The 11,227-nt window shown below is 39.3% G+C and overlaps 2 protein-coding genes across 2 annotated transcripts; one reads left to right on the top strand and one right to left on the bottom strand.

The window, feature by feature from the left end:
* The first annotated feature begins 125 nt into the window (after positions 1-125).
* Positions 126-5,462, top strand: LOC135492231 (THO complex subunit 4-like). Its single transcript, XM_064778542.1, has 6 exons — positions 126-491; positions 606-782; positions 1,018-1,165; positions 2,643-2,757; positions 3,032-3,176; positions 3,428-5,462. The coding sequence occupies exons 1-6, from the start codon at positions 276-278 to the stop codon at positions 3,440-3,442; spliced, it is 816 nt and encodes a 271-aa protein (XP_064634612.1). The 5' UTR covers positions 126-275; the 3' UTR covers positions 3,443-5,462.
* An 882-nt stretch (positions 5,463-6,344) lies between these two features.
* On the bottom strand, positions 6,345-11,039 carry LOC135492225 (soluble calcium-activated nucleotidase 1-like). Its single transcript, XM_064778529.1, has 3 exons — positions 10,336-11,039; positions 9,764-9,967; positions 6,345-9,330 (listed from the first exon to the last, which is right to left on the bottom strand). The coding sequence occupies exons 1-3, from the start codon at positions 10,916-10,918 to the stop codon at positions 8,960-8,962; spliced, it is 1,158 nt and encodes a 385-aa protein (XP_064634599.1). The 5' UTR covers positions 10,919-11,039; the 3' UTR covers positions 6,345-8,959.
* Positions 11,040-11,227: the final 188 nt, after the last annotated feature.

Raw genomic sequence — 11,227 nt, 5'->3', positions numbered from 1 at the left:
CGCTAATTAGCAGTTTGGACTAATTACCCAACACCCTTTATCAAACTGGTGTTAGTTCTTTTCTCTATATATTTTGGTGTCATATCCATTTGCTCACAACAGTACACGGCATTCAGAGGATCAGTCGGGCGCGTGCATTTTCGCCATTTTCCCCGATTTCAACCCGAACTGCGAACTTTTGTTTTGAAAGCTCGCATAAAAGCCCGAATTTACCGACTTGCAGATCTCAAATTCACCTACTTATCCTTAGACTGATAGAACGGAAAGCATAGAAAATGGTTGACAAAATAGATATGAGTTTAGATGACATCATCAAGCAAAATCGAAGGGGAAAGGGCGGCCGCGGTGCCGGTCGAGGTGCCGGTGGAGCTCGCGGCAGAGGCAGCGTCAGTCGACGTGGTGGTGGCCGACGAGGCGGTGGCCTTGGCGGTGTATCTCGAGGCGGTGTCCAGAAGAGAACAAGAGGCGGCCGTGGAGGAAGTTTTGCCAGAGTGAGTCTTCGATTTCTCTGTTGTTTAATTTAGCCGGTTATGTCTTTGATTCAGTTTATGGTTCATATTCATTCCATTGTTCGTTGTGTACAAACTATTTTGTCTCTTTTTCAGACCAGACAAGTCCCAGATGACCAGTGGCAGCATGATATGTATGAGGGAGGCAACGGAAACAGCCCAGTGAAGAGACGTGGTCTTGGTGGTGGTGGCTTCAGAACCACAGGCGGTGGACGTGATGGGAAACTTCATGTTTCCAATCTTGATTTTGGTGTCAGTGACCATGATGTCAAGGTTTGTACTTTAAAAAACATCATTTCTTCATGCTTCTTCAGGCAGCCTAGAGTCAAGTTTATAGGCGATGCCTCTCGTTCCAGATTATTGGCCAAACTTCCTCACTAAAATCTAAGTATATGACTTATACTGAGTCATCATGCAACATATTCAGTATCTAGAAGAAGGAAATATAAATTTGAGCTCACAGGTCTTTGGATGCTTGTGTTCTGACACTTATTCTTTCCTATTTCAGGAACTATTTGCAGAATTTGGTCCCATGAAAAAGGCAGCCGTGCACTACGATCGGTCAGGAAGATCGCTTGGTACAGCTGATGTCGAATTTGAAAAGCGTTCTGACGCTTTAAGGGCCATGAAACAATATAATAATGTACCGCTTGATGGTAAGCAAATGGTTACGTGAGCATGTAAGGTTCACGTGCAACCCTGGCAGGTTTGGTTCAATTTTCCTAGATGTTCCCTTCCACTTGGTCTGCAAGTTGTGGTTAGGTACCGTACTCTATCACCCTGCTGATCACCCTGTGACCTGTGAGTGTGTAGAGGCGCCCAACGTCAACAGTAGCCGAGGTAAGTTCATACTAAATGTGCTGTGTGCATTTGAATGCTTTGGAAAGAATCTTGACGGGAGAGTCATTTATAGACTTTAGGGAGGGAATCCAGTCCAAAGTGTTGAACTTGTACCAGGGAAGAAGACTAGAATATTTGAACCCAATTTCCCCCCAGATTGCACTCGAATGACATGATTCGATATTCTAATCAAATAATCTTTTCCCCCGTCATTTTATTTTCATCTGGACACAAAGTTTCTTGATTCAGGGAGGTTTTTTTTATGCAGATTTCAGTTGGGCCGTTACAGTTGGACTGATGACCTGCAACATGTCAAGTGATGAGGAGAATTTAAGGGCAGGCATGCTAGATGATGCATCCCACTGTCCAATTGGGATTGTAAACGGAATTCCAGCTATCATCCATAGTTTCAACTACTGCAATTTGTCATCTTGTTTGACCAAATCTCCAAGTGGAAAATATCACGTCTTCCGAACTTGGTTGTCTTTCATTTACCTACTTCTGAAATTTAACCGCCAGATTATTTTCCGGTGTTGTGCTGAACCAGTTCCAAGGACTCTTCCTTCCGTTGTGAATTTTAGGTCATATGTTAATACGAGGCAACTTCAACTGATTAACCCTTAAAGCGCCGAATTAACAAAATCATATTACCCCTGAGCGCCGAATTAACCGAGCATTTTTGAAAATGATTAATAACAACGTTATTTTTGTTACAAACACTATGGAATGTACTGATGATTTTATACAAATGGTAATTCCCGTCGATTTTTGTGACATTTCCCGCCAAAATTTACTAATTAGGGGTTAATTAGTGCAAATACCCATAATCAACAAAAATATGGCCAGAACATACCTCCATCAGCTTTTTATACCTCCCTTGGTATTTTAATATGAAGTCTGGGTCTAAATACATCGTTTCCATCCGATTCCTGGTCGAAGCATCCGTCTAATTAGTCGTAGCAGCGCTAATTACTCCTGATGACGTCATTCCCGCGAAAATGGGGCTTCAAGTTTTTGATAAAATACTCAAAAGCTTGTATAGAAACTTGAAATTTGTTCGATGCCATTTTGTGCTAAGCATCACTGTCGAAGTACCAAAGAGCGTACATGCACACTCACTGCCATCTCTTAGCAGACAGGTGGAACTAAACGTCTGCTGTCGACGATCGTCGCCTCTGGCGCTTTCCCCCTTATGTCGACAATCGTCGCCTCTGGCGGTTTAAGGGTTAATGGACTGCACTGGGTCCAAGGAGATGTAGTCTTATTGGCTTGTTCACTTCTTTTGTTCTTCAGGTCGCCCCATGTCAATACAGCTAGTAGGCGCAGTTGAGGCCGCCGCACCACAGCGACGGACAAGTGGAGGCGCTGCATTTGGTGGTGGTGCTAGTTCAGGTTTTCAGAGGACAAGGTACGTATCGTACCACTGGTAATGATTGCATGAACTTTTCGTTCCTTCATGAAGTGAAATGATCAGAGTGTGTCCTACTTGGTCCGAGTCGGAATGTCTTTCACCACTGTGAGCTAGTTTTAGTGAAGCTGTTTTTTAGATGTGGCACAAGTTTTAAAATGAAATCTAGTGGGCTACAATTGATTTAGAATACATGAGACGAGTGTACCATAGAAGTTTCCGTTTAACTTGTAGTCTAATAAGATATTTAATTTATTTAATATAATTATTTCAGAAGTGCGAGTGCCAGTGGAGGAGGTGGTCGTGGAGGACGTGGCCGGGGACGGGGCGGTCGAGGTGGTGGAAGAGGACGGGGCGGACAGAAAAAACAGTTAACAGCAGAAGAGTTAGATGCACAATTAGATGCTTATAATTCCAAGGTGGGTCCATGTCTTGTTGCTCTGGAGTGTGGGTCTGCCATACTGAGGGTGAGACTAGATGGCAGTCAGCTTCACAATTTACCCTTGATGAATTATTTGAACTACCGATAATTCCCGGAGCAATATTTAAGAAATGTTGGTTGATTTTGTGTTACTTTTGGCTTTGATGCAACTGTTTGATGCAGTAAAATAATGAGGTCTTTCAGTTATGATAGTGACAGATAGTAAATATTGTTGTTCTTGTTTTTCAGATGGAAGTAGAATAACTCAGTTGTCAGGTGTAGATAAAAGTTTACTTCCCATTTCTGGAGAATTCAAGGAGGTTGTCATCATACAAGAAGGAGACCAACGCAGATGCCACGATATTGCTTAACTACATGACTGTAAATTGCCACAATATTCTAATGTCATCATAGCCATATTGAATTTTATTCATTAACTTGCTGGGTGCCTTGAAACTGCAGGGAAAGAGATCTTATAGTCCGTTCTTCAGCATTACAGTGTTCAGTTACTGTTTGATGGACGGAAAGCAGTGTTATGTTTCAAAATTTGTGACTTGCTCGGTATTCACTGGTTTGAAACTCTGGGAAGGGGAAAATCAGAAAGACTAAATTTCAAGACAAAGTTTATGATCTTACATCATTGTAGTGGTTTCTATTGTATGATGAAATAAGAAGCTGTTATGTTTGGAACTTGTAATGTAATGATTGTTGGTGATATCAAGGATTTGTATTCTTGGTGTTATCATTGGTGCACTGCTGGGAAGGTCTTAAAATCTATCAAGACTAATGCGTCTGCCAATGTTGTGCTCTATGCTTTCATCCATGTCATCTCTCGGAGAATTAGAGGGGTTCTTGTGCAGCACATGCACATGCACAACTGGCGTCAGTTGAACGAAGCAATTAGACCAGAGTTGAAGTCGTGCTCATCAAATGAACTGCGTGTTTACCTTGCCTTGTTTTTACTCAAGTTTGGTTTTATTGTATACAAGAAACATATTTTATCCGGTTTTATGCGCTGGTAATTTTTATCAAGAGACTAAGTGAACAAATGTGGATGTGAATAATTGTGGTTCAATATCATTCCATTGGAAAATTTGGTACAAGGGGAAAAAAGAGGACTGACGGAAGGGAACTTCTGATCCAATGTGGGCCATCCAATCTATAATACACAAGGGGACTTCTTTCAATTAAAACAATCCTATTGAATAGTGGCCATTTAGCATGAAAAGTTGATGGGAATTCCTATAACTTCCGTTTTTGTAGTGATTCACATCCACAGGTTGCGGTATTTGTGAAGTGTGGTTATGTTATGTATTGTTCTTGACCCCCGTTCACCTGGCATAACTGCAAAATAACGTACAGTATTTGTGACTCGTTTTACAATAAATGATTTAACTGCCATAAATATTACTATGTCTTGTAACTGTGTGTTAGTAAAAACTTGTGAATCTCGGCTCCCTAAAGTCGCAACATTGTCCCCGAAATAATTTTGGTCAGAGACCAGACAGACCATTACAAATTACTTAAAATGATCTAAAAGTGAAGTCTGTGAAAACGACTCTTGTTCTTTCAATTTTTCATGGGTTTGATTTTATTAAAAGTAGATTTACTGGTGACAGTTTTTTTTTCATTTTATTTACCCCTTATATATGGCGATGTTTGGTAATCAACGGAGTATTGTTTCATTTGTAATCTTAATGGCAGCTGATTAAATTTTTGTTTGGAGATTTTTTCAGCCTGTACATGACATGATATACTTTCTGCACATGGTCTAATTCTAAAATATCCTGGGAGAAGTACAAATTGTGAAAATATGAAGATATATTGAATCAACTTTAATTTTCTCATTCGATTTTGCTACAATGCTTTTGCACCATGAATAGACTTGTCTCATGCATTGAGGGTTAATTCCAAACACCCTGACTAAATTGTTCACTTGCCATGTCTGTAGTACGATCAATGTTGATACAAATCTCCACTCCAGAAAACTAATAAGTAAGACTATTGTATATAATCAGTCAATCCAGAAATGATGTAATTTGTGTGCAGGTAAAGATAAAAGAACTTTCAGGATGGACCTTCTGCTTCGGATGGTCATTTGTCATAGCATATTTATTTATTATCAGTATCTTGAACTACCGTCCAAATTGTTTTGTGGATGTTCCATCAAAGATACTCTTTTGTCTTTATCATTGGACAAATGTTAATCAATACTTGATTCTCTATCCCAGAAACAGCATTTGTAGTAGGTTTGTAAATAAAAAGTCACATTCGAAACTTGTAATCAAGTTTTATTCCCATTTTGTGTGCCTGGCTCATAGAGTTCATCCAAATTCAAGTGTAGTGTGCATCTTGTCTACAGACAGGAAGACTGAACTGGAGACATTCATTGGCACTACAGACAGATATCGCAAGCCTATTCTCGGGACGTGATTTCTAGCAAATCCTCTTGCCCCTTCTGCGGTAGCAACTGGGGAGACCATCCTTGCAGTTGATGCCACAAGGACAATTATCAGGAAGGCTGTGCTAGCCAAATCAATGTATGCATCTTCCAAATGCTCCCTTCATCATTTGTCAGTCAACCAGTGAAGTAATGGCAAAAATGTATCATGCATGCGTGCCGATATGATCTTGGATTTTGAAAGACTATATTCTTTATCAGGTTCATTGGAGTTGCATGGTGTCTACACACTTAAAGGGAGACATTCATTGGCATTACCAACAGATATTACATGTTCGGGTATACTTGTATGCTATGTCCAAGACGAGGCCCATTCTCTGGACAAAATGTATAGCAATTTCTCCTCCTGTGGTAGTTATTATACATGTACATGTTGATGCCACCCAAGACAATATTCAGAATTAAGGCATTTCTTCGCTATTCAGCAGTAAGCCAATGAAGTGAGATAATTTGGCAATCTTGCAGCACTGAACCTATTTACTGTGCATTGCCTCTCGAATATGCAACTTTCACCAGGATCTGATCTGGTATTAGCTTGGTCAAGCAAGATGCCTCACCAACATGGTCTTTCATATAGGGAGGATCTGAGAAGCCCACTATGACAACCATTTTCCCTATTCCTTGGATGGAGATGTTGACCAAAAAAAACTGTCAGTCATTTGAAGAAATACGACACAACAAGAATAATTACATGTATATTTTGTGACAGTTTATTACAAAATTACAACATCCAACCCTTCTTCTATTCTATTCAGAGAAAGGTCAGTATTTTCATCACAGCAAAAATATGATATATTTCATAAGTAACAATAACCTTCATGAAATTCAAAGCTCCTCCAAGAAGTACACTGACCTAGTTATAACATTTGGGTTCCATGCCGTCTCAATTGAAATACCAGCAATCCCAAGAATAGTAATAACTAGGTTACATGTTTACACTACAGGCAAGTCATTTTTTAAACTTTTCGCTGCTGCAGGGTTTTGAATCACTAGCGATCAAAAGACAGGTGCCCACAATAATCTGGTCCAGACTTATCATATCACGACCTTGTATCTTCTAAGTATCATAGAGATTTAAAGGACCATTGGCATTATTATTAAAGCAACTGGCTCCAGCAGGAAACGCCTTACCGTTCCACGTGGAAAGAGTCGATGCGTGGAGAGCTACACCAGTCAAATCAGAGTCAACATTGGAAAAGTGCGATATTTCAGTCAGATTTTGAATTTTTTCCTTTTTTTGTGCAATTTTTCGATGAAAACTACTTATGTAGAATAGGAGGTGACTGAGCAGGCAGCCAACAGCTGGGTAATATTGCCCTTAATAATGCCAATGGTCATTTTGGTACAACTGTTCAAGAAATGGGATTGTCTCAAACAGTCAAGAAAAAATTTGATTATAGCTGACTAGGCCTCATTAAGCCGACTAGGCCTCAGTACACTGCAGCAAAAGCTTGTACATTGACTTATTTGATTCTTGATAAAAGTAGGCATTTGACTGTTCCCGACACCACTATCAATAAGATTTTATAAACTTTACCAAAATATATTTAAAAGACGATCCTACATTGTATGATGTTTATTCATACTGACGACACAAGTGACTAGACCTCTTCACTTACTCAGGAGACAAGGCAAAGTTATGAAACAGAATGCAAGACATCGCTAAAAATAGAAGTATGGTATCACATGACTATATTACAGTAAAAATAAGGGGGAGTATTTTGTAGAACTAGATTAAATATGTGGAGAAAATACCAGTATAGAGACTGTGCAGTTACATCATTCAACCAATCATTCTGGACTGTTAAATGAGTTAAAAAGGCAAACAGGTTGGATTTTTCTACACCTCTGGGGGACAAGATGATGAAAATTTTGAGGGAAATTTGGGGGTTTCAACCAGACAAGGCCCAAGCCACAACACAGTTTCTAACCTGACAATTTCACCTGGTCTCGGCTTGAATGATCCGTGGAGAGCCATGCTCAAAAAGAATACTGACCTGTGCTAATTTATTGCAACACTCACAAGTCATCTTCTACATTTACATTGTAGTTGTATGACTATGACTACAACTAATCGGGGAAATTTTCTAAAATAGTCATTTTCTAAGTACATTAACATATTTCGTACCTCATTGTTCGTAGCTCTTCGTTAGTGTGGCGAAACCTGCATGCCTAACATCTCAGTTGACACTGCAACAAATCACCATTGCCACTGTTGCACTGACCAAAAAGGCCGCCACACGCGTCAATGATGTGAATTTGACATCCGAAATGGTGTCTTGTTTTGGGATGACATCATCTGCACAGTTGCTCAGGCAAAGCAGTGCATGATCTGACCTTTATTATTATAGCATGTACATGTATGTTCACCAACTAATCTTCAGATATAGAAAGGCAAGTTAGAAATACTAATGAAACGGCACAAAGTTGACAGCAAGAGATTATTATGTATGTTTCTATAAATATGTGGGGCCTGACCCATTTTATGAGTCTGGTCGATCAGTTACAACCTACTTCTAACAGTAGTTAAAACACCTAGTATAAATAGGCCCATCCATTTTTAGTTACATATTAAAATTAAAATGTGCATTGTCTTGAAGGCATTCGGCAGTATGCAATAATCCTTTGCAATAGTTCAGTCCAAGGCCATTTCACTGACTGGTATTGTATCTGCACAGGTAGATTATCAGAGAATGCCTGAATCTCAAAATAATGCCAGGCCGAGCAGTACCGATAGAATATCAGGTTCCAGTAGGGTTGCTCCCCAAGGGGGAAGGTCACTCCTAGAAAGGGGTAGTGCATGCACATCCTTGTTCAGAAATTTGTTGAAGCGCCTGACACAAGAGAATTTGTGGAAGCGACCCCTTGGGTTGGCACTCTTTGTATGTGTAAGGAAATCTACACACTTACATGCTAGTGCTTACACTTCAAACTGTTTGTCTTCTGTCTCTACCTTTGGGTGTATGTAATAATGCCATCAACATTTACACAGACATTTATCTCAATAAAATGAGAGCACCCGCAATATTTACAACTTCAAAACAAACAATTAAAATTTTGGCAGTGAACAGTGCTACATCCTGTGGGAGTAATGTCCAACCAATAAATGTTCATAGTCATAGGGAAGCTATAATATCAGCCAGCCGATAAAACACATTTATCAAATAAAATGAGTAATATTTCACTTACAACTGCATGTATAAAAATCTTCTGAGCAACTATAACACAGCAACACCTACACTCCAAACACTTCCCACACCCATATAAAAATAAATAGTATCCATCAAAAAAATAAATAAAGCATTAGTGCCTGAACAGACTTATATAAATTCAATTCCTTCAAATTTATAATTTCCAATCTTCGTCTCGGGCAGCAGCACATCACCATCCAAATTAAATGCCATGATATAAGATGCAACATGTCCGTTATCTTCCTCTGATTTCAGTGCAATGATTATGCTATCAGTTGTAAAGGGTATGAATTTAAAAGATGAAAATCCATGCGTTGGATTCAGTGGGCCAATGCGTTTCACCTCAACTTTTTCGAAGTCCTCGTCAGCAATTAGCATGAGATTTGTCGCCCGTTTTTCATCAGCCATTTCCTCATAACGGTCATGACTAGCTCGGCGAGGAAGGAAGAACCATTTTCTATGAAAATCACTCCAAACAGCAGATTCATGAATCATATAGCCTGCAAAAAGATAGTGAATTTGAAATGAAAAATTAATAGAAATGAAAAATTTCTAATTCACATTGCCTGTCTGACGGGTTGAGAATAATGCCTCATTGCTGAACGATTTTGGTTACTTCATACATGTAGCTTAGCTCTTCATTTAAGATAGTTACCCACTCAAGCCCTTTTATCTCACAGACTTTGCCCAAAGCTATAGTGATTGGGCAACTGATTTTACCCTCACTGAGTCAAGGCCCAAGGGTCAGTAACTGAGTGAGCCCTTACCCATGATTACAGACACTTTGGCAATTAGGCATGTAATTTATGGTTAAATCTGTCAGCTGTTGTAGGCTTCCGTTTGTTTCAGTACCTAAGAAACTTAGCAAAACTTTGCAACGTGACACTGCTTAAAATGCCAATCAGGTCTCAAGTATCATGTTACTATACCAACCTGGATACTGAAAGCCAGCAGCCTGTCTCAGAGTATTATAATTGAGATGCCAATCAGAGTGTTCAACATGTCCGTTATGATCAATTATCTTCACCCACTGGGGATGAAGATTCACAAGCTCTCCATTGGTTGTAGTCCATTCTTTTCCAAGCCCACCAACAAAGAGTTTGCCATCTTTCACAGCAGTCCATTCTGCTTTAAAACCTTTATGTAGAAAAATAGTACCGGGTTAGTCTTTACTTATTCAATTCCTATTATCAATTGCACACAAATGGAATGATTCTTAACGTGGCAAAATTCATACACAAATGAAAATCAACAAAACAATACTTCAACACAACTTATGGATAATTGATCTAAGGGCACTGCAGTGCAGAGGTCAGACTGAGATGTAGCTCTTAGTCCTACAATAAAAACTTTGAATGTTGTCATGATTGAACACAATAATGATGAAAATCATTTGTTTTGTGATAAAACGATTATTTTATTTTGACATAATCAACTTCCCAAGCCTAGCTAGTAGAGGGTTTTCATCTGGCTGCGAGACTCAATTCAAAGCAACTCATGCATACCTTTGTTTGTAAGTCCATTCCCATCAGGTAGTATAACCCAAGGCACTACATCTTTATGGCGATAGATTTCATAAACAATCCCGGTACGATCATCCACTGTGTAAAGTTTGCCATTGAAAACAACAAGTTCTGAAAGCTCCATTCCTCGCCCACCTTGTGAAATCGAAGACTGCAAAGTGACAGGATCTTTGTCCCATTCGATCTTGATTTCTGTACTCTCACCAACTAGAGACAAATAGCCCATCCTTAAATAACTGAACCATTTGTTTTTCACATCTTGCACTTTGGAATCATGATCTAAATCGGTGACAACTGCAAAGCGTAATTGAATTCCTTTCAAATCTTTCATCGGATGTGTCAAGGGATAAGTGTTATTGTAATGTCTAACTCCACAGGCATATTTTTCCTCTTTGGTACCTGGCCATCTGAGTACGGTCAGGAAAAGCAAGCAAAAACACACACCAACAATGGACAGGATTGTTTTCTTCCTCAGAAATAAACTGGAACTGCCTATTCTGTACGGTGTTGGGGATTTTATGACTTTCATCCATTCATGGACTTTGTTGGTGTGGCTTAACATCATCTAATAATATAGTTCTACCTTCCTGCTAACAAATTATTGCTCTCGTTTACTCTGATAAATGTTTTTAACCCTATTATACATTATTTTTAGGTGAAATTTTTTTTGCGGACATTTGCGAAGCCATTTTGTTGGCGTTGTCGTTGCCGGTATCAGTGCGGCCGAAAATAGTTCTATATAACAACAGGTGGGCTGATAGTCCCACTCCATAGTCCACGAAGCATACTTCTTTTTTACTACATCATTTGACACTAGATCATATTTTAAATATTTTTTAGTGGAAAATTTATTGTAAGGCGAGGAGTGAAATAA

This window comes from Lineus longissimus, chromosome 1 (genome assembly GCF_910592395.1).
Source record: "Lineus longissimus chromosome 1, tnLinLong1.2, whole genome shotgun sequence".
NCBI lineage: Eukaryota > Metazoa > Nemertea > Pilidiophora > Heteronemertea > Lineidae > Lineus > Lineus longissimus.
This window is presented reverse-complemented; position numbering and strand designations above follow the sequence as displayed.

Bases quoted from the DNA above. Each gene is read 5' to 3' on its own strand.
- LOC135492231 (XM_064778542.1), top strand. From the start codon at position 276: ATGGTTGACAAAATAGATATGAGTTTAGATGACATCATCAAGCAAAAT. The intron at 492-605 runs GTGAGTCTTCGA...TCTCTTTTTCAG, and splicing joins GTGGAGGAAGTTTTGCCAGA to ACCAGACAAGTCCCAGATGA. The intron at 2,758-3,031 runs GTACGTATCGTA...TAATTATTTCAG, and splicing joins TCAGGTTTTCAGAGGACAAG to AAGTGCGAGTGCCAGTGGAG.
- LOC135492225 (XM_064778529.1), bottom strand. From the start codon at position 10,918: ATGATGTTAAGCCACACCAACAAAGTCCATGAATGGATGAAAGTCATA. The intron at 9,968-10,335 runs GTATGCATGAGT...TTCTACATAAAG, and splicing joins GAATGGACTTACAAACAAAG to GTTTTAAAGCAGAATGGACT. The intron at 9,331-9,763 runs GTTGGTATAGTA...ATCTTTTTGCAG, and splicing joins TGCTGGCTTTCAGTATCCAG to GCTATATGATTCATGAATCT.